Here is a 26863-nt window from a genome sequence, read left to right as displayed (position 1 = left end):
TCAACTGCAAATCAACATGTTCTGTTTTAAGCCTCTGTCCCTGTGACTTTGGAGCTCATCTTTGAAACCATTGTTTTTTTTCTTTGAAGCCACTGTTTTTTTCTTCACATCAGCTTAATAGCTATACCATGTTTCCTGATAGCAGTCATAACAGGCCCTTCCAGGCCCTATACAGTGAATTGTCTGTAATCCTAATGGCCTGTATTTTAAGACAAACCTTCAAAATTTGATTAAAGTCCATTCTTTCAGCTGTTTTCACATAATATGATGACAAACAGACTGAACCTTCATTTTATCTCATAGTATTTATTTGTTTCTCTTCAAAATTTGTAGAAATGTATCGTGTGTTTTTTTTTTTTTAAGAATGTCAAGGTAAATATTTTTGAAAACAAAATTAAATTAGCTTCCCTTTGTTCAGTTTGTCTAGAAGGCAAGTTCAGACTTGAAAAGCATTCACCATTTCAGAAAGAGTATATCTATAGCATAGTGGTTAAGAACTCTTGGTTTGGTAGTCTGACCACTCAAATCCTGATTTTTTTTTTTTTTTTGCGGTACGTGGGCCTCTCACCGTTGTGGCCTCTCCTGTTGCGGAGCACAGGCTCCGGACGTGCAGGCTCAGCGGCCACGGCTCATGGGCCCAGCCGCTCCGCGGCATGTGGGATCTTCCCGGACCGGGGCACGAACCCGTGTCCCCTGCATTGGCAGGCGGACTCTCAACCACTGTGCCACCAGGGAAGCCCCAAATCCTGATTTTATTACCTACCACGTGTGTGGCATTACAGAACTTACTTAACCTTCCTCTCTGCTTCCTCATCTATAAAATATACTTAATTATGGTACTTATTTCATATGTTGCTATGTGGATTAAATGAGATAATACATGTAAAGTGTTTAGAATAAAGTGCCTTGTGCTTTATTAGTGCCTAAGCACTTATGTCAGCTATTTACATTAATACGCAAATATCAGAAAAGAAAGAAATATTCAGGTTTGTATGAGTTACCCCAAATTTTCTCGATTTTAAGATAAAAATGAAAGGTCAGAATTCATGACTGTGGTATTTCATGGATTTCTTATTCTTTGGTTTGACCTCATAACACAATCTAATGGTAATGGTAATAACTCAAAGTTTTGAAAAGGATACATAAATAAGTTATAGAACTCGAGATTACAAAAACAAAACAATGTATAGAAGTTTTCAAACATCAACGGTCAAAGATTAGCTAATTGATAAGATCCAATATTAGCCACAGAATGGAGAAGCAGGAACTCTTGTTACCTTAGGTTGCTAGGAGTACAGTCTTCCCTTGGTATCTGTGGGGGATTGGTTCCAGGACTGCCGTGGATGATCAAGTCCCTTGTATAAAATGGTGTATAGTGTTTGCATATGACTTATGCAATCTTCTCATATACACTGAATCATCTCTAGATTATTTATAATACCTAATACAGTGTAAATGCTTTGTAAATAAGTTGCTGTGCTGGCAAATTCAAGTTTTGTTTTTTGGAACTTTCTGGAATATTTTTTTTACATTTTTGATTCACGGATGGTTGAATCTGTGGATGCAAAACCTGCGAATATGGAGGGGCAACTGGTAGACTGATGTAACCTTATTGGATCTCAATTTGGGAATATATAACAAAATTTTAAATAAATTACAGCTTTAATGTAAAAATTCCATGTCTGGATAAGAATTTATCCTACAGATATAAATATTTATACAAGAGAACAAAGATAAATGTCCAAGTTTATTCATTTCAGCATTGGTTACAATTGTAAAAAATAGAAAACATTTAGAATACTGGTTAAATAAATTATCAATATGATTAAATGGATCATAGACTTCAAAACCTCTCTGCCTGGATTAAAATCTTGAATCCATCACTAACCAGCAACATGAGTTTGGGCAAGTTTATTTAACCTCTCTTTGCTTCAGTTTGTTCATCTGTAAAACGAACTAGAAGTGTCCACCTCATAGGGTTGTTATATGAGTTAACATACATAAAGCACTTAGTACATTTTGTTGCATGTGGCGTTATATGTGTATTTCATACTGTTATTGTCCGTACGATGGAATATTACGCAACTGATAGAAGAATGCAGTAGATCTGTACATACTGACATGTGTATACTCTTCTGTACTCTATACATTTTTTTAAATTATCAAGTGTTATTTTTATAATTAAAAAAGATATGAGTAATACCCTTGGAAGTGTTTATTTTTGTGATTTTGTATTTTTTTCATGTTCTAAATTAGACATATTAAAATAATAGAGTTGGCATAAATAAAATTTTAGAAAGAACATTTCACATCCCTTTTAGTTCTTTTTCACTGTGGAATACTTTGAGTAGTTGCGGCTTTATAAAAAATTGCTTTACCCTGCACTCTTTGCATATCTTACTACAGACTGCCCCAAAGAGATGACCCCTGTAATATCCATTTCTTTATTCATAGTTTAGGATTGCTCCAGGAAATCTTAGATCCAGTAGTCATGTGATAAGCTCTGTGGTAGAAGTAAGGAATTCAGCAGTGAATAAGACACATTTCAGGCTCTCACTGAGCTGACTTTCCCTAACAGTGAGACTTCAATAACAACATTCTGATGTTGCCTATGGCTGACTGTTTCTTAGCTCTAATTTTTTGTTTATTAATTATTGTACATCCAAAATTTCCAAATAAAGGAAAATGCTGGACCACATACCTGAGCTATTATATCTGCATGTATGAATGTGAATATATGAAAATCTAGATCTAGCAATAGGAAGATATAAGATACAATGAAATACACCAAAAGTGAGCATTTTAGAAATATTTGAATGGGAGAGCCATTTCGTCCTGGAATGTATACACTATATTTTTTCAGTCCTCCAAAGTTGGTAATCTCTGTTCTTTTATATATCCCATGTCTATATTACAGTCATAATATAGTACTAAGTATACTTTTCTTAAGTTTATATAATTATACAAGTAAAAAAATTTTAAAGTAGTCCAATTTTATTGAAAAGGAAAAGTTAAGTTTAAAATTATTTGGAATGTTTATAGAAAAATATCTCTCCAGGCAAACTAAATGATGTTTGACATAGACTTTACTTTTATTTTAGGTTTCTTTGGGAGTATATTTGGATTAATGGGTGTATATGTTTATGATGGAGAACTGGTATCAAAGAATGGATTTTTTCAGGGGTATAACTGGCTGACCTGGATAGTTGTTGTTCTTCAGGTAAAGCATTTAAAGTCTTACATTTATGCTAATAAATTTTATTTTAATATAGAGAATCAAAGTAGCTATGATATACTGATATAAGGAAGAAGGGTCCCTCCTATCAGTACTCTCATTATCTCTAGTTTATTCAGGGAAGTTAAAATAGAACTGATCTAAATGCTGTAATGAAAACTTATTTGAAAATGAATCATGAATGAACTTTATGGTATTTAAATTTAACATAACGAAAATGCAAGTTTAAGAATAAAAGTTGAAAGCTGAGGAGAAATATAACTTGTAATTTTTCTACTGTTCTGATCATTTTACAGGAAGTCTGTGGTCAGCTATTTCAGGCTTAAGAAGCAGGTCTAGATATTTAAATCTGTAACAGTTTATAGTTTACATTTTGGTTACATATTGGAGTACTCCTATCAAATTACCTCGGCTTATAACTTGAAATTATTCAAGGGTTGAGTAATTTCATCTTCAAAAAATACTTACTGAGTACTCTGGAGGATACAAAAATGAAGATAGAAGTCTCTGCCTTCACAAAGCCTTTCTCTAGAGGTATTTGAAGCTGTAAGAAACAAGGTCCCTTAGGGAGGATGGGTGAAGGTGGCAAAGGATAGTTGTGTTTTGAAAGCAGGAAGGATACTTCTATTTTTAATATAGGAGAAAAGGAGACAAGGGTAGTGAAAATTCAGAGAAAATTTGAGGTAGAGATAGGGTAAGTCAGGAGAGTTTATGTATGATGGCTTTTATCCTATCAAGGAGGGAAGCTCTCTTTCCTTAAGAGGGGCTAAAGACTTGAGAAAAATTTAAAAGGTTTGGTACAGTTGGTATGAGGGAGTAAATAGGGGAATGAGAACACTGCTAAGAAATACCAGGACTCAAACATCAATCTGTAGTGAGCTCACTTGGCATAATTTGTGACTTTCTCTCATAAAGCTTCTACCATTTGAAGAGGTACAGTGAAAGTGGGTAACCCAGACTTGGGAGCTGATATGTAGGGTTCGGTAGAAAACAAAACTATGAGATATGGTAAAACTTTGTTATTTAAGTAGCCACAATTTGGAATTTGAGAGGGATTTCGTAGAAAGTTCTTCACTCTTTTTTTTTTTTTTTTTTTTTTTTTGCGGTACGTGGGCCTCTCACTGTTGTGGCCTCTCCCGTCGTGGAGCACAGGCTCCGGACGTGCAGGCTCAGTGGCCATGGCTCACGGGCCCAGCCGCTCCGCGGCATGTGGGATCTTCCCGGACTGGGGCACGAACCCGTGTCCCCTGCATCAGCAGGTGGACTTTCAACCACTGCGCCACCAGGGAAGCCCAATTCTTCACTCTTAAAGAGAATGATTAAAGTGCTTTAGGAAGAGTAATCTGACAGCAATGAAAGGTAGATTAGAATGGGAAGAAACTAGAGGAAGAAATCCAAGTTAGGCTATTAAAAGGCTAGTAAAATAACTTTCAAGTTACAGTTTATTTTTAATCAAAAGTAAAAATATTTCACTAATCAGTGTGTCCAATTTTCCCACATTTGTCTGAACAAGTGATGTTTAATTACTAAATTGGATGAGGATAGATGTTTTATTCATAATATGGTCAAACTCCATTATAACAAACTTCAGATTATGCTGGTAGTTACTTTGTCAGATACCTTTTGAAATAAGGGGGCTACTGAACAAAACCTATAAGTCCATTTGTTATGAGATGTTTAATAAAAATCACTTACTTTAATGGGATTAGGTTATAGGACAAAGTCTGAAGCTTCATTGAGATTGTTTTGAAAAGCAGTTTTATATATGTTTATTTTTTAAAATAATCTTTTAAAACTTCTGCAGGCACTGGGAGGCCTTGTAATAGCTGCTGTTATTAAGTATGCGGATAACATTTTAAAAGGATTTGCAACCTCTCTGTCCATAATATTATCAACACTGATATCTTATTTTTGGCTACAAGATTTCGTACCAACCAGGTAGTGTATTCTTTTCTATTTCTTTAAACCTCCAAAAGTATATAGAAAAATAAGAGTCTTTCATAAGATCTAATCTGAAAAATTTTGTTCTATTACAACTTTTGAAGAAATATAGTAAGATTCATTTATCTTTTTTTGTTGTTGTTGGTATGCGGGCCTCTCACTGTCGTGGCCTCTCCCGTTGCGGAGCACAGGCTCTGGACGCGCAGGCCCAGCGGCCATGGCTCACGGGCCCAGCTGCTCCGCGGCATGTGGGATCTTCCTGGACCGGGGCACGAGACTGTGTCCCCTGCATCGGCAGGCGGACTCTCAACCACTGAGCCACCAGGGAAGCCCCCCATTTAACTATCTTTTTAAAAAGGTTTCAAACTAAATGCATGAAAAAAAATCTAACACTGGAAAGCAATTTATACAATTTGGCTCGCCAGAATTTTCTCAATAGATCTGAATAGGTTTTTTTCCCCAAAGTTACAAGTCATATTTTTAAAAGTTAATAAGTCATAAAAGTCATAAAATAAGTCATATAATTACATTTTTAAATGAAGAATTTATATAGCTAAAGCCAAGAGAGTAGGTGACATTCTTGAAGAGGATAGTTTGTTTATATAGAGAAGGTGGCTCATGAGAAAATTCAATTAGGTGGTGGCAGGGAGAAGAATAGTCTGAAAAAGAATTGCAAAAGGAATGATGGGTGAGGCAGGAGACCCAGGATCGTGTAGTGTCATGGATGCCAAGAGAGAAGACAGAGTGAGGAAGAGTAAAGTGTAATAAAGTTCTATTTTTTTTACAATTACTAATTTGTAATCCCAGAGTAATGAGATTATGTTTTAATGGATTCCAGGATACCATTCATGGTTTCCTCTAACTTCACTCCCCTCCTTATCTTCTCGTTCTCTAAACTTCGGGAGTACTCTCTTCATCTGTCCTTGGACTTCTTATATCTGCACTCACTCCCTTGGTGATCTCTATTCTCACGGCTTTAAATACCATCTATAGGCTAATAACTCTCAAATTTAAATATGAATTCCAGGCTTTTATATCTAATTGTCTGTTTGACATTTTCTTCAATGTCTAACTCATTCCCCATCTCTGTCAGGGTTCCCAATTTAGTAAGTGGCAGCACCTTCATTCTTTCAGTTGCTTAGGCCAAAATCCTTTCTGACTTAGATAGGAACACAGTATATCCACAGTAACCTCAGAGAAGGCAGACTCTATAGCTATGGATATAGATAGCTTTATAAGAGGAAGTTAAAATGTATGGAAATTTTAAATTTTCTTAGTGAAGTAAGGTCGTCAGCTTCTCTTTACTATTCTCTCACATGTCATTCTAATCCAGAAGCAAATCCTGTCAATTCTTCCTTTTTAATATCTCCAGAAGCTGATCATTTCTCACAACCTCTACTGCTACCACCACGATCCAAGTCACCCTCATTTATCGTCTAGATTAAGGAAATAGTCTCCTGACTTGTCTCCTTGCTTCTTCTCTTCACCTGTGTCCCTGAATTTTCTCCATTCAGTAACCAGAATGGTTCTTTTCAGTGTAAATCAGATCAGACTCAGAAACCCTCTAATTGCTTCCTATGTCACTCAAAAGTTGTCACCTTCGACAGCCTATTTGCTTTGGCTTTTAGCTACCTTTCTATCCTTACCTGATATTACTTTCCTCTTGTTTACCTTTTTTTAATTTTTTAATTTTTTAATTTTTTTTTTTTTTTGCTATTGTAACTTCTTTGCTATGGGCTTTGACTTGCCCTATTTTTCTTGGAAAACGCATCCCCTACATATTCACATGGCATACTCCCTCATGTCCTTAGATCTTGGCTCAAATATCCCTTTATCAAGAGATCTAAGAAAAAGCACCCCCTCTTCCAACATTCTTTCCTCCTGTCTTCAGAAGACTTACCACCATCTGATAATAAGTAAGCAAGGCTGGAGTTTGGCACATAATAGATACTCAGTATGTTTGTTGAATGAATGTTCAAGACCTTAAAATTTTAATACAGTTAGTAAAATTAATTTGTGTTAGTGAGAGTGAGATAGGATTGTGGGTGGAATTTGATAGTAGAAAAATGTAATATGCTCATTCTGTTTCTATATTGAACATTTATGGTTTGGTTCTTCTCTAGCAACTTGGACAATAGGTCTGGGACATGCGTGTTGAAATCTGTAATTTTTCTGAGGCATGAATTTAAAAGTATTTATATTTTTAACTTGATACGGGAATGAATTACTTACATTGAGACAACCGTAATAATTAGCACCTATGTCTTAGTGATGCTTTATTCCCTACGTATTAAATGGGGAAATTACATGCTTTAATATTATTTGAGAATGTTTGGAACTTGTATATTTTTAGGGTAACTTAAAAAGGCATACCTTTTTCAAAAAAAACATCAAATAAGGCCAAAGTGTTAACTTTAAATCTTCAAATCATGCAGGGAATAAACAAGTAAATGATCACGTAAACCAGCAGAGGGACAAAAGAGTAGGAGTTTTTCAGTAAGCTACATACCTGTGTTTGTAAATCCATGTTTCTGAGGGAGCATGTAAGGTATGTTGGGATGAAGCTAAAAAGAGAAAAGACAATGATACTGTTATTATTGAATGAATGAATGTTTTGAGAATATGCATAGGACACCAAGTCAGATGGAGAAGACAGGTTATTTTTCCTAAAATAGATAGCTAGGCCCTCCATCTTTATGTATTCTTTCTTTTGTGGAGAACTTCTATTATCCAATAAATGCAATGATCTATATTGTGAATATAATAATATATTTTCCTTTGTTATACCCATTTCACCTCCTGAAGGTTTTTTGGTTTCTCAGAAGTAGTACCCCTGACCCCCGTACCTGCCTTTCTGATTGTTCCTTTGGTAACTGTCAGTCTTCATTCACTCTCTTATCTATCTCATCCACTGCCATGTCTTAACTGTCCTCTCTATGAAGATAACTCTAGATCCCTATTTTCAACTGACTGCTAGACATCTCTACTGATATATTACCAGTATTCCCTTTCCTATTTTTTTTGTGCTCATTATTTTGCTTATTGGTATTACCATCCTTGTATTTAGGCTTGCTTATTCTTTTATCAAAAATTTATTGTGTCCACTCTATGTCTGCCTGCCAGTGTACTAGATCCTGGAAAAACAGGAATGCCTGAATAAGATATGATTTTCTATCTTCAAGGAGATCACAGTGACTGGAGAGATGGGCATGAGAATAAATTATAACTATGATCAATGCAGCAATGGAAGTATATACACAATTCCATTAGAAAGAGGGGGCTCAAATCCTTGAAATATTAAATTCTGATAGCTTTTTCCTTAACAAAATTATTTCTCTCAGAACTACCTAAAAAATAGCTGGCTTGGGAAGCAGGGGTTTCCTGACAGTAGATAGTCTAGTACAGCGGTCCCCAACCTTTTTTGGCACCAGGGACCAGTTTTGTGGAAGACAGGTTTTCCACAGCCTTACGGGGAGGGATGGTTTCGGGATGATTCAAACACATTACAGTTATTGTGCACTTTATTATTATTACATTGTAATATATAATGAAATAATTATACAACTCACCATGATACTGACAAGAGGCAGAGCTCAGGCAGTAATGCAAGTGATGGGAAGCGGCTGTAAATACAGATGAAGCTTTGCTCACTTGCCTGCCGCTCCCCTCCTGCTGTGTGGCCCGGTTCCTAACAGGCCGGGATTGGGGACCCCCTGGTCTAGTAGATCCTGTTAGAAATATCATACAATGGGTTCCTACGGTGGGTAGAAAGTTGGATCAGACAACTTTCCAACTGAGCATGTGATTCTATGCAATTCCAGATTTCTGGAAAGTTAAGAGAAACTCATAATGATTGACAAAGAAAGTGCTCAGTCAGAAGCTTATGCAGCCTAAATAGTTACCAAATATTCCTGTGGTAGTAATTTTCTTCAAGATATTTACATTATAGGAAGTTTTATGTTCTCTTAATCTTATATGTATATATGTATTCAAGGTGTTTGAAAAGTTACACATCTGCATCAAGTCAACACTAGATTTATCATAACAGATAATGATTAAGCTCCCTATATATGCTAGGTACTAGGAATATAATGATGAATGAGGAACACATGGCAGCAGGGAGCAGAATGTAAATAACACATTATTTACTACAGTGTGATAAAGTGTTACCATAGAGTAACTCTGCTTAAGGGAGTTAGTCTTGGAGACTTAAGACCTGAGTTGTTATGAATAAGCAGTTTTCTTGGGAGGCACACTGCAGGCAGAGGAATAGCATCTACAAGGATACTGCCCTGAAAGGCATGTTGTGTTCACTAAATGGAGTGGCTGAATTATAGATGGGGTGGGGTGGAGTGTGGGAGATAAGGTTGGAAGGACCATATTATGAAGGGCCCTTTAACTCATAATAAGGATTAGTGATCTTTTTCCCTTATAGAACATTTTTTTTTTGAGGCAGGGGAGTGATTTCAAACTGTTAATAAAAACTGTAAAAGCAAGACTAATTCATGTCCCTGTAACAGCACTTTGAAGAATGTACATGTTAAAAGTTAAGACTGATATTCCAGTTTACATTCAGTTTGAGTTCCAGTACCAGTTTAAATTCATTTCCTGTTTATAGTAAGGTATATTATATATATGGATAGATAAACTAAAGAAGAAACCAAGTCTTCCTGCATTCAGTCTTATTTCCTTTTGTAAAGCATCCTATAAAAATCCTGAGTTTTGCTTATTACTACCTTGTATTTTAAACTGAACTTTACTGTGGTTTGAAAAGAGTGCAATTTTCCCTTTATATATTCAAATTTTTTAAAAAATCGAGATCTCTTATTATTCAATGTATTATAGGCAAAAGGCACATTACAATGAAATACTATATATACATATATGTATAACTGAATAACTTTGCTGTACACCTGAAACTAACACAATATTGTAAATTAACTATACTTCGATTTTAAAAAATGGTTTTGAAAAAAGATGAAATACAACCTTTTATACATCTTTGCTTTGGGAGACTACAGTATAGCACAGTGGATGAAAGTGCAGGCTTGGCTCTAGAGTTAAACATACCTGAGTTTGAATTCTATCTCCCACTTCAAGCTGTGGGACTTTAAGCAAATTACTTAAATTCTCTAAACCTGTTTCCTCATATATAAACAAATGAGGACAGTGCTAGTCCTTCCTTATAAGGTTGTTGTGAGAACTAAATGAGATAATGCATGTAAAACACTTAGCTAAATATCTGGAATGTAGTAAGTACTCAGTATTTGTTAGCCATGTTACTGGAACATTTTGTCCCAAATTATATTTGTTTTTATAGTAAAGAAATATGACTTGTTTTGTTTTTAATCTGATTTTCTCTTTTTCATTTCTTCTTCATCTATTTAGTGTCTTTTTCCTTGGAGCCATCCTTGTAATAACAGCTACTTTCCTATATGGTTATGATCCTAAACCTGCAGGAAATCCCACTAAAGCATAGTGGTAATACTGTCTTTATCTGGTTTTTCACAATGGTGCACTAGGAATCTCAACATTAATCCTGCACAGAGGACTTCTACAGATTCTAAGAAAAAAATCATCATGCTGAATCTGATCATAATGTTCAAATGGTTTGAAAATATGAAAGTTTAAGGATAAAATATATGTATATGTAACAAAATGCCTATTGCATCAAGAAATCAAAACTTGAAAGTATTTCCAGGGATTAGAATAATTATTGGAGGAAACTTGAAATCTGAGTTTAAAAAGATTTTATGTTTTTGATTGCTGCAGAAATATCCTATGCATTCTTTGCAAGAGCACACAACAAATGTCAGACATCAATTTTGCAAATTAGATATATTTAATCTTATTAAATGTTTTTTATCTTACTCTTTCTGTACAGATATATCAAATAACATGGATATTCAAAGTTTGAAAATTATAATTACCTATAAAGCTGTGAAGAAATAGGATGATTTGAAAAACATTTTCATGTATCTCAGATTTTTATATTTATACAGAAGATTACTAAACAAAAGATTGCTATATGTTGCAAATGTTCAACTGCATAAAAATTGATAAAGTAACATTCTGGGTCTGATTTGTCAGACAGTAAATTTCATATTTAAATTTAATGTAAAGAAATATACACATCTATTTCTCCACCTACATTTTAAGATCTTTTAGTGCTTCAGAACTGCTGGAAGCAAGCAATCCAGTTGTTCCTGTGCTAGATAGTAGCCAGTTACTTTTACACTAATGGAGTTTTGTCCTTAATCTCTTAATTGTATTTCTTTTCTGTAAATCAGATAAATCCTTAATATTACTTTAAAATAAATTTCTGTGTGTGTTAATTTCCATTAAAGTTTTAAAATGTAATTTAAATACTCATAATAATTTAAAATAATAATTATTGTCTAATGTCTCCATTTGGAGAATTTTGAACTATCAAAGCATATACTGTATAATAACTAGAGCATTTTTAGATGAATATTTTACTCATTGATCTGTAAAAACTTCTTTTAATGTACAACTGTTGACAAAACCCAAAAAATAGTAGTACAGATGTCAATAAATTGAGACCAAAATGACTTTTCTTGGAGACATTCCAGATTGCCATGATATTACATTATTTTAAATGGCACTGTAAGTATAAATTCAAGGCTGCTCAGAAGAACTTTCTAGGCCTCTCATAAACCCACCATTCCCAGGAATTCTCTGATGCATGTCTGGGAGAGGCAGCTGAATTCTGAATTCCCTTTCTGTGACCCTACAAAAGCTGCCAGGAAGGAGCCACAGCTTTGCTATACAATAGTGGTTTCCTTTCCCTTTGATTAGCACTGGAGTTGAGATTGCAAATTACATGAGTTATTTAATAAATTGGTTCAGGGAGAGAAAATATAGCAGAAATGATCAAATGAACAGGTGGGCACAAATACTTTCTAAAATTGGAATATGGGTTTAATTTAATTATTGACTAGAGACAGAATTACCTATTATGTATAGGAATTTATTTTTTTCTTTCATACATTATATATTTTTAAAAGTCTCCTGTTCTAATAGTATAAATCTGTAAAAAATAAATATTTTTATATAATTCTAATGGATTTTGTTAAACAAAATTTGGCTGAAAAATACTATGTTACAAACTGTTGGCTATTCTTGGCTAATTAGGACTGGCTGTGTTACTTTGCTGAGGCAAACCTAGCCTCTACAGGACAAAAGCCTAATATATTCCATACAGAGTTTTAAAAAATGCTTAAAATCACAAAGTATTTTAAATTAATCTGCTGGTGATTCCAAGTTGGCACCAAGCAAACTTTCTGGAACTCTGACTTACGACTTTCAGTGACCACCTTTTAGAGTATTTATTTAATAACTTTACCACAATTTGAGAATGGTGTTTTTAGACTGTAACAACATTCAGGCTTACATCTTCTTACTTACTGCTAAGGGAAATCTAAATCCTATAATGCACAGAATTCAAGACTAAATATAAAGATTTATGTTCAGCTCACACTGAAGTACTGGTTGGGTACTTATGTGTTAATTCAGTGTGCATTCATAATTAATTGTTAATTCAGGTTTAGTCTCAATTTTAACACTTCAAAAAATGATACAGCAAATTATTGGACATCAGACATGTTAGTTACAATAGTAATATATTTTCAGGTGTCCAAAATAACACAATTTTCAAGATTCCCACCAAAGTTTATAAAATGTAATCAAGAGTTCTGAGAAAGGGCAAAATAGTCTATTTGCAAAGCAAACTTTTATTAGACAGGCATAATTTATATTTTGCTTTTCTAGTAGGTTTGAAAACGTTATTAGAGATTTGGTTGTGTAGTTTGTGATTCATAAAGAAATAATCATTTGAGAAGGTGGACCTGTATCCTAGATCATGTCATATATACAGATAATGCTGTTTTCTTCTGTGTGTGCTGTATATTTTGATGACCTCCAGAAGCCTTATTGTATCAATCTTTTATAATGATGACTCCTTGATTATTTAAATTCTTATACTTTTTAGAGTTTACATGTTACTACTTTGTTCATTATAAAAATGTGCTAACTTATGGGAGAAGAGTGCCAACTGATAGTTCTATAAAACTTAAGAATATGGTATTTTGGAAGAAAATTTTGAAATGCAACATGTAGATGTATCAACACAGTAATATTATCAATTCTATAATAAGTGATTTTTAGAGACATTGTAGACTACTTTTATGGTGGAAAATGTAGTTTAGAGATGCAAAACTTAAATATTTACATCAATTTATATTGAATGTCACAATTTCATAGAAGGAAAGGTGGTTTGATATTTAAACTAGAATCTAAAGAGACAGAATCTGAGTGGAAATTAATTGACTTTGTGCTCAGTAGACTTAGTGTAATACAAACTATCCTTAAGAATTGATACACTTTTCCTACATATCAAATTATTAGACTTTTAAAATGTCATTGTATAGTCACCTGAGTTGTTTTGTTTTTAAAAACAGGGTTTAGCATCACTCATTTTATTTACACTTTTGTTGTCATAATATTTAATTACATATGAATGTATGCTCTACATAAGAAAGAGTTTATGAAAGTTATTTATGCTATATCGAAAGTCATCTTAAGGATCTCCCAGATATGTAGCATATTTAAAGTAATTATAGGACCAAAGAAAAAGCACCTTTATCAAAACCTGGTCCTATGTGCCTTGCTTTACCAAATACCTGACTTTTCTGGAGGACATTACTGTAATTCACAATTTTGGACACATAGGCAAAATTAGGATGTTTTAAGAATATAATTCAATTTTTTCATTGTTTCAACATTTGCTATTTAAATCCATTATCTAACAGAATATTAAAATAGGTATATTATACAAGTATTAGTGAACAGAACTTATTTAAATAAATTATGGTACTATTGCTCCATCATTGAAATTTTGAAACTTTAACAATTGTATATAACTGTCATTTTGGTTTTTTATTTCTTATTATAAGATATAATTTACTGTGATTTTTAAACTATTTTTTTAATGATTTGGATTCTGAATTTGTCTATATGTGTATTTCCTTTGTTTAGGAAGATTCTTTTGGGTTTGGGGCTGTGATTTGTATATTTAAATTTTTTATGGACATAATTCAAAGGAATCTGTAAATTGGTCTTTTGTTAAATGGCTTTTTAATTGATAAATTTCTCTTTGTCATTTTTTGGTATCCAGTTATTATCTATTCAGTAGATTTAGGGAAATAGATTATTTTCATAACTATGTAAATTTTTTCCTATATTTCCTTGTTTCCCTGTTCACCCGTGCTTGACTTAACCATGAATTAGTCTCCTCTCTATATATCAAAAATGACTCACTGAGCCTTTCCCTACCTCTCAAGTTACCTTTATCATGTGTGTGATCTTCCTTTTTACTAGCCTATGCCTTAGCATGAAAGACTGGATTTTATTTAAACTCATTAGAATTTCTCTACCTGTATGATGATACCAGTCTAAAATTTTTTTGCTTTAAATAAATTATCTCTTTGCTAGCCTCCAAGTTAAGAAATTACAGTAATCGGTATATATTTTTTTCATATTTGTTTTTTGGCTGCACCGCACGGCTTGGAGGATTTTAGTTCCCCGACCGGGGATCAAGCCCGTGCCCCCTGCAGTGGAAGCACGGAGTCCTAACCACTGGACCGCCAGGAAATTCCCAGTTTTCTTCATAATTTGAATATAATTGTTTCTATTGTGACTATCAATTCAATGGATAGAGATCAAATGATAAGCAATATAAAGGATTTTATTTCCACCTTTATTACTGAAGTAACCTTGTACAAAATGCTGTTTTAAAATGTTACTAAAATAATATCAGCATTAAAATGTATACCCTTCTTTGGTATCTTCTCAGAAGCACTAACTGAAAATCTTTAAATATTTTTTTTATTGTAATACTTTCATTGAAAGTATATCAAAATCCTTGAATCCTGTGCTATGCAAATACGCCTCATAATCTAAATCTTATAGATACCACTGCCGTTCAACACAGTCAGATAGTGACCAGTGTTAGTAATCATAATTGTCTTTCTTACTGTTCTTAAAAAGAGAATTTTTTCAAAGCAGGATTGATTACATACACATTCCAGAGGAGAAAATATCAGAGGAAATAAATTGCCGAATTTCAAATCCCAAAGATTTGAAATTGTACTATAGTAGAGTGTCTTGGTGACTATAAATTCAGAGGTTTCCCAAATTCACCTTCAGGCTCAATAATTCACTAGAAAGAACTCACTGAAAGCTATTATAATCACATTTATTCCAGAGAAAGAATACAAGTTAGAACCAGCCAAAGGAAGAGACACATAGGGCAGAGTCTAGGAGGGGTCCAAACTCCAGTCGTCCTTTCCAATTGTCCACTCCCTGTGGAGTCTTAGACAATGTTATATACTCTGGCCACAATTTATGATACTACACGCAAGTACTGCCAATCGGGAAAGTTCACCCACGCTTTGGTGTTCAGATTTTTACTGAAGTTTTATTACTTGGCATGATTGATAGATTCTTTGCACACATGGTTGAACTCACTCTCCAGCCCTGACCGTCCCTGGAGAACTAGCTGACATCAGGCTCTAGGGGCTCATGTTAGCGTAAATTATAAGATGTGATTTGAGGAGCCCAGTATGAATAACAAAGACACTCCTCTCACTGGGACCTCCTGACGATAAAGGCCAGAACTCTGGGTAAGGCCAAATTCCTTACACGGTGGCCATTCGTCTCTCATACACATACTTCTGAACTGATGAGGATGACACAAGCAATGACAATTGTTTATGGAGACATTTATACATTGTCATTTTTAATTTCAGAAATTTTGTGAAATGATTCTGAACATGACTCAAGGGCAGAAAAACATAATCAGATACAGTGCTAAGTAGCATATGTAGTATTTATTTAGCAACTAGAAGGGTGCTCCCTGAGCTAACTGTAAATTACCAGTAGCCATCACTTTAGTTTGGCTCATAGTAGGCCTTCACTGTTAACTGACAGCTCCACATTTCCAGTCATCCTTTATTGGGGTTAAGTATCAGCCCTCCATTGGATCTAATCAGGTTTTTTCATTTATGCATTTATTTACATTTATTTATTTAGGGTTTCTAATATGTTAAAAGTAACTTCTTTAAAACAAACAGTAATGATACTCCTTTGGGAATAGTTTACCTGAGATACACACGTTCATCCTTTTTTAACTTGAACTTACTGAGGATTTAAAAGAATAATGAATGCTGTTACAGTGTTTTGGGGTAATCATCTGAAAATTCACTCTAAAAAAATGTACTTTAAATGTAAAGTATTTAAAAGGTTTAGTTAAATGTGTTAAATCAGACTTCACTTGTATATTTTAAACAAAATCTGTGGATGTGAGTTTATGTGTGTGTTCTTTTAAAAAACATTGTATATACAAAAACACAATTTCTAATAATTGAGGGTTTAAGTTTTCTCCTTTAGGCTGAAGTTTTATTATGTTCCATTTTATTCTATTTTGCTTGGATAGTAAATACAGCAATTAAAAATTATGATGCTAAGTGCTTTTTCTAATATATGCAAGCTGCTTCAACAGGTTTTTAAAGATAGCAAAAGTAATATTTCTTGGATGCTAATAGGATTACAGAAAAGGACAGAGGTGAGTTTATGTTTCATTTTACGGCTGTTTCAGAATACTGCTATGAATTCTAAACTTTTAAAATCTGAAGCTTACTTTGGATGTTATATATATATAATGCCCCAAATTTTCATTACTTTATATTTGTCTCCATTCATCTTAAAGGCCTTTTTGTCGCGCCGCACAGTTTGCGGAATGTTAGTTCCCTGACCAGGGATTGAACCTGGGTCTCGGCACTGAAAGCGCAGGGTCCTAAGCATTGGACCGCCAGGGAATTCCCCTGTTTTTGCTTTTAATATTTCGTTTTTATACTGTTATTGCTGTTTTAATGACTTCAATCATGCTATGATTGTCAGCTTAGTTTTGAAAAATTCATGGGTCATCTCCGTGTACTCACAAAGTAAGCATTGTTAAAAGACCTTTTTTTTTTAATTTAAATTTTCCCCAGCTTCTCATTTTGAAAAAATTTTAAAGTATATAAAAGTTGAAATAATAGTATACCCATTTGCCGTCCACCTGAATTCAACAATTAACATTTTGCCATACTAGCTTTATCAGGACACTTCTAAAAATATGGACATTTTTCTAATTAAATTCAATCCCATTGTCACACTTAAGAAAATTTAATTTTATTGTATCACCTACGTTCATATTCAGATATTTCCAGTTGTCTCAAAAAATGACCTTTTACAGGTTTTTTTGGCTTTGATCCAGGATTCAGATGAGGATCATACTTTCTATTTGATTGTCTCTTTTAGTCTAGAAGATCCTTCCCTGTACCCCAATGGCTTTTTTTCCCCCATGATGTGACTTTTTGAAGAGTGTAAGTCACTTGGCATCCATCCATGATCTGTCAATATCCTTGATTTGTTCCCTTTATTCTTTGCATTTCCTTCAAACTGGAAGTCTGTAGGTTTGATTAACTTCAGGTTAAATGTTTTGGGAAAGAATATTTCAGATTATCTTTTACGTTTTATATTGTATCACATTAGAAGACACATAATTCTAGATTGTCTCATTGATGATAATCATTCAGTCAAGGTGGTGACTAACAGATCTTTCCATTGTAAAGGTCATTTTCTCCCCTTAGTAATTAGTATTCTTTAGGGTAGTATTTTGGCACCATGGGAATGTTCTTTTTCCTACCAGCCTTTCACTCAATGGTTTTAGCATCAACTGATGATTCTTAACTGAATCATTTATCACACTGAGGTGCAAAATAGTGATTTAAAATTTTTTAATTCTCTAATTTTCTTCTACATTTATTATATAGTTTCTATTCCTCTATTTTAAAAAGACTATTTTCCCTCCTTTCTTGTTCCCAAAGCCCTCTTTTTTTCCCCCAGATCACTGTCCTTAATCTTCAGTGTAAACATTATAGCTAATTACAGTCACAGTTTTGTTGTTTTGTTTTGTTTTTCTGTTTGTTTTTTTAGCTGTGCCTCACGGCTTATGAGATCTTAGTTCCCTGACCAGGGATCGAACCCAGGCCCTCAGCAGTGAGTGTGTGGAGTCCTAAACACTGCATCTCCAGGGAATTCCCCGTCACATTTCCTTTTGATGTTCATATTGTAAGCCAGTAGCCAGTGGAGGTCACTAGAAGCTAGCTTCTGTTCTGTTAGACATGACCACATTAGTCTCTGAGGTCCTCCTTGCTTCAGGTACAACAATATGTTCTAGACTTGCCTCGTACTTGTCCTGTTCCAAAGCTGGGGAATATCAGCTATTTCTCCAAGGAGCCCTATCTATTCCTTTTAGGGGGAATGGAATTTGAACTCCATTTACTTATGAGCCATATATCAGTGGGCAGAGCTAGGAAATAACATTTTTAAGAGTTCATGAATTTAAATCAATGTTTACAATTAAAAATTAGTATTACAAGCTATTTTCTTTATATTTGCCTCTCTTTTCTCTTACAGTGAAAATATTGGTTCTGAGTAACATTAGCATATTTGCTTATATGTTTTATTATATAGCTTATGTTTCAGCACTACAATACCAGTATTACTAATGGAAAACATATTGAATAAAATTTGCAGTTCTCTTTGTCCTTAGAATAGCCCACTGAGAGTATGTTCAAAAGTTAATGTAAATTACTATTTTCTCTACATGGTTATGCTATCACTGTGATCTAACTAGTTTAGTTTGTTTTTGTTTGTATTCAATTTCATATTTAATTTAAAAATTTTATTGCTTTTGAATACGTGAAGCATTTACATGGTTCAAAGTTAAAACTATATAAAAAGTATACTCAGATTAGCCAAGCTGCCATGCCTATGCCTCCAGCCCATTCCTAATCACCTCCTATAGATAATTATTTTCATTAGTTGCTAGTTTATCTTTCCTGTGTTTCTTTTAAAAAAATAAAGTGTGTACATTGCTATATTTATTGCGTTTCACCCTGTGGAGTGTGTTCCTTGCTTTTAAAATTTCTTTTTATGTTTAGAAAGGGTTTTCTGTTCTAGTGGTTACCTTTTTACTGATAACATTTTATGTAATGCCATAAAAGACCTCTTTTTGCTTGTTTAAGCTTCTACTATTTGCCGTTTTAAATGTTCTTTGACTCCCATCTAATTGCCTTTGTGACAACCAATGAACTTATTCTACTCCTTCCATCTTCTCATATTTTTTAGTTGCCTTATTTCTATTCGAAATGTTTTAGAACATATAACATTTACACACTATTTTTTCACCCTAGTCCCTGCATTTGTTATAAAATTAAATATATTTTAAGTATATTTAATACTCTTCACCAGTACTTTAGCTGAAGGCTCCCCAGTCAACTCTTGGCTGGATGAAGCTCTTCTAGTAGAGTACTCAAGGAGGGCTTGTAAGTACAATATTCCTTAAGTTCTAGCATGTTTAAAATTTCTTCTAGAGCCTAGATACTTTAAGTACAGCTTGATGAACTATAAAATCTTTGGCTCACACTTTGAGTTTTTTTGAAGATGCTGCTCCATTGTTGTGTTGCTTGGTGTTATTGTCAAGAAATCTGGCACCATTTGATTTTTTTCCCCCTTTGGAAAAAATATTAACTTTGTTGTTGTTGGTTTTTTTTCCTGGAGGCCCAGATAATTTTTTCCATGTCATTTTCTCTTTTTTTCCTTATAGCTGATTTATTCTTCTCCTCCATGTTCCTTATTTTCATGTGTATCTGTTCTCTCTTAGGAACCCTGTAATTTAGTTTTCATTTTTTAGATGATTTTACTATTTCAGTAAATTGCCTGAGTTTGATCAACTCTCATCTTCCTGTTGAGTTTTTAACAGTTTGTTACATTCTTTCACATCTGCAATTGCTCATTTAATGATATTTAATTCATATTGGAGTGATGTATATAGTTTTCCTCTGCTTCATATTTTCTAGAGGGTAGTATTTTCTATTAATTTAAAAGTTTTCATTTTCTGTTTTCCTCTTATAGTAGCCTTTTATGGGGTTTTGGTGGCTTTTTCTGTCCCTCGTAAAACATGTAGGATTTTCTTGGATCAGCCAGAACAGATTGTTCTACAGAAGGAAGGGGTGAAAGAATGTAGGTGACTGTTTCATAGTTAAGGAGGCCCTCTTCTGTTTGTATGGTAAAGTGCAGTTTCTTTAATAAACGGCACATTTGGGGGGATTGGATTCTGCCATACAATCTTGTTTCTTTAGGAATATTTAGCTTCAGCCACTTGCCCTTCTCTCCAAGGGATTTCTCTCCCTTCCAAAGTGCCTCATGAAGTGTTCTCATGAAATTTCCAAATACTGGTTCTTGCCTGTTTTCAAGCCTGATTATTCACCTTCTCATTAATTTTGGGAACTTCCAGGATCCTTCCAAATCACTCCATTTTGCTTATGTTAGCTAATGCTAGTTTCTGTTGACTATAACCAAAGAACCCTAAGTGACACATCAACCTCTTAACTTAAAGTTCATGAATCTTCACAACCCCAAATCACACAGAAAGCCACAAGTATATGCACAGTAAGTCTGTTACAAGAGTCATCTCTTGTTTACTATTGCAGCTCTTCTAGCACAATGCCTGGGACATTCTGGACATTCAATATATGCTAAATTTCTCTTATTACCTTTTTTACAACAGCACTTACCACAATTTGTAATTATCTTCATTTTGTGTTTGTTTTATAACTCTGTCCCCCAGTATAATTAAGCTCTACATACATAAATATCATCTATTGATGTATCTCCAGTGTCTAGTAAAACTGTGGCAGACACTTACAGGCTCTCAAATTTTTTTTTTTTTTTCAGTACTTGGGCCTCACACTGTTGTGGCCTCTCCCGTTGCGGAGCACAGGCTCCAGACGCGCAGGCTCAGCGGCCATGGCTCACGGGCCTAGCCACTCCGCGGCATGTGGGATCTCCCCGGACCGGGGCACGAACCCGTGTCCCCTACATCGGCAGGCGGACTCTCAACCACTGCACCACCAGGGAAGCCCTCAAATATTTTTTTGAATGACTAAACAATAATCAGTTGTTAAGGATGATAAAGCTGGTGCAGCTAGATGAAGTATGATTTTGAAAAAGGTCAGAGTAACTGCACAATAAATGATCTTACCAGCCCTCTCTATCCATCCAAAACAAACTACTGGGGATTTAACTATGAAATCTATCTCATCTTACTTTCTCTAAAGAACTTCAAGTCAGTTTCAGTAAGAGAATATTTTTAAACAAATGTTGAGTTTACTTATTGAGGAAACATGTAACTTGAATTACCAGGCTAAAATGCCTTTCTTCTCCCTTCCATGGAAATTGATTTGTTTTCTATGTCTAATCAGTTATCGAAATAGAAAATTCAATCAAATTTATTTTTTAACATTTTAAGATAATTTCAAGCTTACAGAAAAGTTGCAGTAATAGTACCAAGAACATACACTCCCTTTACCCTGTGTATTAGTTATCTATATAGCTGTGTGCCAAATTACCCCAAAGCTTAGTGGCTTAAAACGAGTACTTTTTATCTTACAGTTTCTGAGAGTCAGGAAACCAGGAGTGGCTTAGCTGGGCAGGCATTGCTCAGGGTTTCCTGAAGTTGCAGTCAGGATGTTGGCATGGGTTGCTGCCAGCCAAAGCCTTGAGCAGGACTGGAGGACTGGCTTCCAAGATGACTCACTCACATATCTGTTGGTGGAAGGCCTCAGTACAGTGTCCTCATGACATGGCGGCTAGTTTCCACTAGACTTGGGTCCTGAGTGAATGAAAAAGAGAAAGCTAGCGGGAAGATGCAGAGCCTTTTATGACCTAGCCTAGGAAGTCAGATACGTCACTTCTACAATATCCTATTAAATAACAGAGCCACTAAGCCCAGCCCACACTCCGGAGAAGGGGAATTAGACTCCTCCTCTTCCAGAAGAGAATATCACTGAATTTGTGAAGATATCTTAAAACCACCACACAGAAATTCACTATTTTTTTATCACCTTGCCATTTTGCTTTATCACTCTCAACCCCCTCCTCTCACATACATACATGCTATTTCCTAACCATTTTAGAGTAGGTAGCATGCATCACATTCCTTCACTCCTTAAGACTCCGGTGTATATTTCTTAAGGAAAAGGATATTCTCTTACATAACACAGTAATCGCACATTTAACATCGTGATACTTTAATTTGAAGTCCATACTCCACTTGTGACAACTGTTAATTAACAGCGTTAATTAACAACGTTAATTTTTAAACACGGTAAAACAGGTAGTGGCCTAGACTATGTAAATTTTTATTGACAGGGATTAGAGAAAAGATCCTGCCTGGGGCCAGGGAGCTCCTGGAAACAGGCGGGCTTCAGCTGAGCTCCAGGCTTTCTCTACCCCCGCCCCCGGCACCAGAAGGACAAAAGACTAGGAAAACTCAGTTTATCTTTACTCCTTCAGTCACCCACTATTTCTGTAAAACTATTTCAACCGTTTCCTTCGGTTCCGGTGTTGGTTAGAACACAGTTGGAGACAGCCCTCATAGTTGAGGACACCTGGTTAAAATTCCAGTGCAACCGTTTATCAGCTGTACTTCCACTAGTAGGTAACTTTTAGAAACTTAAATTCTTCCTCTGTTTAGGGGATCTATAACCGTCCCCAGCGCCCAGGCCTGCGGTGAGGGCTGAGCGAGCTGGTGAACGGAGAGCACACGGATCTCTCCACGCGCCGCTCCCTCCACCGGCTGCCTCGGTCGCGCGCCGCCCGCTTCCCTCGGGGCTTCCCTTCGCGGGCGCAGACTGCCCAGCGGCTGAGCGGGCGGGGCGCGTCACGTGGGCGGGGCGGGCTGGTCGACCGATCGCACGATGTGACGCGCCGCCGGAGGCAGGCCGGGCCTTCAAGATGGCGGCGGGCGCCCCGAGCGGCTCGGCCCGGCAGTAGTGGCGGGACGGCACTCGCCGCTGGGGCCGGCCGCCCCGGGAGTGGCTGCAGCAACGCCAGGAATCGAGGATGGTAAAATGACCCAGGGGAAGAAGAAGAAACGGGCCGCGAACCGCAGTATCATGCTGGCCAAGAAAATCATCATTAAGGACGGAGGCACGGTGAGCTGGGGTACCGCGCCGGGTAGGGTCTTCTGGGGCCCGGATCTCTTTCTGCCCCTAACGCTGACGCCTGCAGCCGCCCCCGACTGCCCCTGCCCTCCCTCACCCCTCCCGCGGTGCCGGTGTCTCGGGCTCCCGGGCCCCCAGTGCCTGTGCTCCAGGGGCTTTCCTCCCTCGCCCTGGCCTGCGGCCTCCGGGGCCCGTCCTCTCGAATGGAGAAGCCGCCCGCCTCTCCCGCACCTGCCACCCTTTCCTTTGGCCGCCCCTGGAGGCCCTGCGGCCTTGAGCCCACGAGCGCCTCAGCCGCGGGGAGGAATCGACGCCAGGCTCCGCTGCCGGCCGGTCCGCCGGGTCGCCGGGTCGTAGCTGGTTCCGCCGTCCCCTTCGCCTCCGCAGCCTCGCCTGCGCCGTCCAGGCCCCGCGAGGCCGTGGCCGCGCTCTGGAAGCGGCCGGGAGCAATCCCTGCCCTCCCATATGCTGCTAACCGGGTGGCATCTGGCGCGGCGACCCCACTGGGGCCCCGTAGTGCGCTCGCTCCCTTCTTCCACGGCGTTCTGGGTCAGTGCTCCTGCTCTTGGCTGCTTCCAGTACGGTAAACACTGTCAGAAGGTGGGCTTTGCTCCTCACTTCCCGCAGTCTGGAGCGTGACGGAGGACACCTGGGGCCTAGACTTCAATCTGCTAGTTTTCAAAGAAGAGTCATCACCCTGTTGTTTTAAAATCACCTGGTGTATTTTAAAACAAAAAATACTAGGTAGAGTTGATCATGGGCTGAGGATTGGAAGACCTTTGAAAGGAAGACAGATTGAGGGCAAGGAAAAAATTTTTGCTTTTTAGAAACAGTTGTCATCACAGTCAACTTTATGCGTTGTGCTGTTAACCGGCAGGGGACGTAGGCCTTTTAATTGACAATAACTCGCCTATACTTTTTTTTTAGCTGAAAATTCTCCGTTGCTACACTCTCTGGTCTTTGTTGCATTCTTTGATATCATGTTCCGAAATAGAATGCAAAGGTGAAATACATACTTCACTTTTCCGAGAAATGTGCAGAAATGGTTCCTTTTTTCCATATTTGTTTGTGTTTTGTTGGAGCCCTCAGCTACTAGCATAGTGCTAAATATGTAATTAGGTCGCCATTGAGGATTTGCTAAATTCATTTGAAATCAGAGACAACTTTCTTTTGACATTTCAGAATACGGCCCAGTTAGTTATGCTAAAATTTAGAAAGCTTGGGACATATGTAGCAATTTCAGAATATACTTTTAGTTAACTGTCAAATCCATAGATGTCATAGCTTTGACATTTGGTGAAAAAAGAAACTTTGAAATTCAAGTCTTCAGATCTTTTTGTTGTATTTAATTTATTATTTAATTAATTAAAACATTATTTTGATTAAGTCAGTTATGAATTGTCATGGCTCTTTTGACCAAGTTGGTTAGAACTACTATGTGGGGAGAGAAATAGCTTGAAAGAATACTGGTTGCCTTTGTCAATCATAGGGATTTGATATTTTAAGTTCATCTACAATCTAAAAATTGAAGCATCAAAGAATTGTATTTTGTAAAAGCAAGTGATATTTAAGATTAGTAATTTTTAAAATGAATTTATTTATTTATTTTTGGCTGCATTGGGTCTTCATTGCAGCGCTCGGGCTTTCTCTAGTTGTGGCGAGTGGGGGCTACTCTTCCGTTGCGGTGCACGGGCTTCTCATTGCGTGGCTTCTCTTGTTGCAGAGCAGGGGCTCTGCGCGGGCTTCAGTAGTTGTGGCTCGCGGGCTCAGTAGTTGTGGCTCGCAGGCCCTAGAGTGCAGGCTCAGTAGCTGTGGCGCACGGGCTTAGCTGCTCCTTGGCATGTGGGATCTTCCCGGACCAGGGCTCGAACCCACGTCTCTTGTATTGGCAGGCGGATTCTTAACCACTGCGCCACCAGGGAAGCTCCTAGTATTATTATTATTATTTTTTTTTTATAAAAGATAAGAATGAAGCTGTTTTCAAGAAACACACCTTTTACCTTGTAAAGTTCAGTTTTGTTACCTCTGACTTTTTAAATTTCGCTTTATAGCAATTAAATCCTGGGCGATTTGGAAGAGGATTTTTTTTTTTTTATCTTGATATTTACTGAAGTTGTAGTGAATTCATAGCTTGCTTTTGGACACAAAATACAGTTTTTACCCCATCATAAAATAAATGAAAGCTTCTTTTGAGGGATGTGGGCATGGGGGTATTATCATTTATCATCTTTGTACACTTATGCTGAACTTTCCATTCTAAGAGCACTGGACACCTCTTTAGAATAGGGACTTTGTTTATGCATCTTTTAATCCTACAGGGCCTACTATGTGAATTTAAAGTGATAAAAACACATTTAAAGTGATTTTTAAAAATGTGTCTAGTAGCACATTCTTAAGATGATTTTTTTTTGCGGTACGCGGGCCTCTCATTGTTGCAGCCTCTCCCGTTGCGGAGCACAGGCTCCGGACGCACAGGTTCAGCGGTCATGGCTCACGGGCCGGCTCACGGGCCCGCTCACGTGCCCAGCCGCTCCGCGGCATGTGGGATCTTCCCGGACCGGGGCACGAACCCGTGTCGCCTGCATTAGCAGGCGGACTCTCAACCACTGCGCCACCAGGGAAGCCCTTAAGATGATTTTTTAGTGTAATTTTATTTATTCCCATATATAATCAGGAGATATTTATATTTCTAGAAGTGCCAGGGTAATATTTTGCAGTATTTGTATTTTAATCTACTCTAGCTGTAAGTGAAATTATAGTAGTCATAATTATTATAGTCATAAAAATAGTTTTAAAATGACATTTACTTCTCTACCTCTCTACTTAAAAATTGGTCGGACTACTGTTATGAACATCCATGTGTCTGAGGCTATATGGTCATACATGACAGGCTCTGAACAGTATTTCACATCCCTGGCCCATGCTACTGACCTGATCCCCTTCCATTTTCTTCCTAGTGTTCAACAATGTTAAGATTATTTTGCTTTGTCCTTCTGCTAATGGCATCTTTGTAAGCTTGATCAACCAGTTGTAATATTCATAAACAAAATTAGTAATGAGCTGTTAATTTGTCAAAAGCTTAGCACATACCTATTGTAGTTTTTAACAGTTTTGAAGAAGTGAACACTTCTAAGCGAACCAGGTTAATCATAAGTAACTAAATGTTTTTTTCTTGAAATTGTATTTCAGTTGGCGCTGAAGCCAGGGTAAGGCTGACTATTATGTTGTTCATTTGAGTAGTACACAATTAAGATAAATTACGTGAAGGTGTGTGATTCTGTATCAGGAATTCTTAACTTGGGTCTGTTCACCCTGAAGTTGTTTGCAAAATTTTCTTTGACTACACATTTTTCTAGGGAGATTCCACAAAAGGATCCATATTTCCTGAAAGTTTAAGAACAGTTGTTCTATATGAAAACAACATAAGTAACTAAAGAATAGTTTCACAGGTTAAATTCAATAAATATTTACTTAATCATCTACTTATACCATTTTACTGATGAAAGTAGCTGTGACATTATTGGTGATTTTGCTTTTTGAAGCATCAGCACAT

General features: G+C 36.4%; 2 protein-coding genes across 4 annotated transcripts in view; both read left to right on the top strand.

Annotated features, from left to right (window-relative positions):
* Positions 1–14320, top strand: part of SLC35A3 (solute carrier family 35 member A3) — a 33387-nt gene extending 19067 nt beyond the window's left edge. The window contains exons 6-8 of the mRNA XM_082650971.1: positions 3102–3220; positions 5040–5173; positions 10565–14320. Coding sequence (XP_082507097.1) covers positions 3102–3220; positions 5040–5173; positions 10565–10655 — 344 coding nt within the window. The 3' untranslated portion in view covers positions 10656–14320. The remainder of the gene's footprint in view (positions 1–3101; positions 3221–5039; positions 5174–10564) is intronic.
* Positions 14321–23094: 8774 nt separating this feature from the next.
* MFSD14A (major facilitator superfamily domain containing 14A) overlaps positions 23095–26863 on the top strand; it is a 38224-nt gene continuing 34455 nt past the window's right edge. For all 3 annotated transcript variants that reach the window (XM_082650946.1, XM_082650947.1, XM_082650945.1), the window contains exon 1: positions 23095–23301. In XM_082650946.1, coding sequence (XP_082507072.1) covers positions 23218–23301 — 84 coding nt within the window. In that variant the 5' untranslated portion in view covers positions 23095–23217. The remainder of the gene's footprint in view (positions 23302–26863) is intronic.

This window comes from Grampus griseus, assembly GCF_964374135.1.
Source record: "Grampus griseus genome assembly, chromosome: 1".
NCBI classification, from domain to species: domain Eukaryota; kingdom Metazoa; phylum Chordata; class Mammalia; order Artiodactyla; family Delphinidae; genus Grampus; species Grampus griseus.
This window is presented reverse-complemented; position numbering and strand designations above follow the sequence as displayed.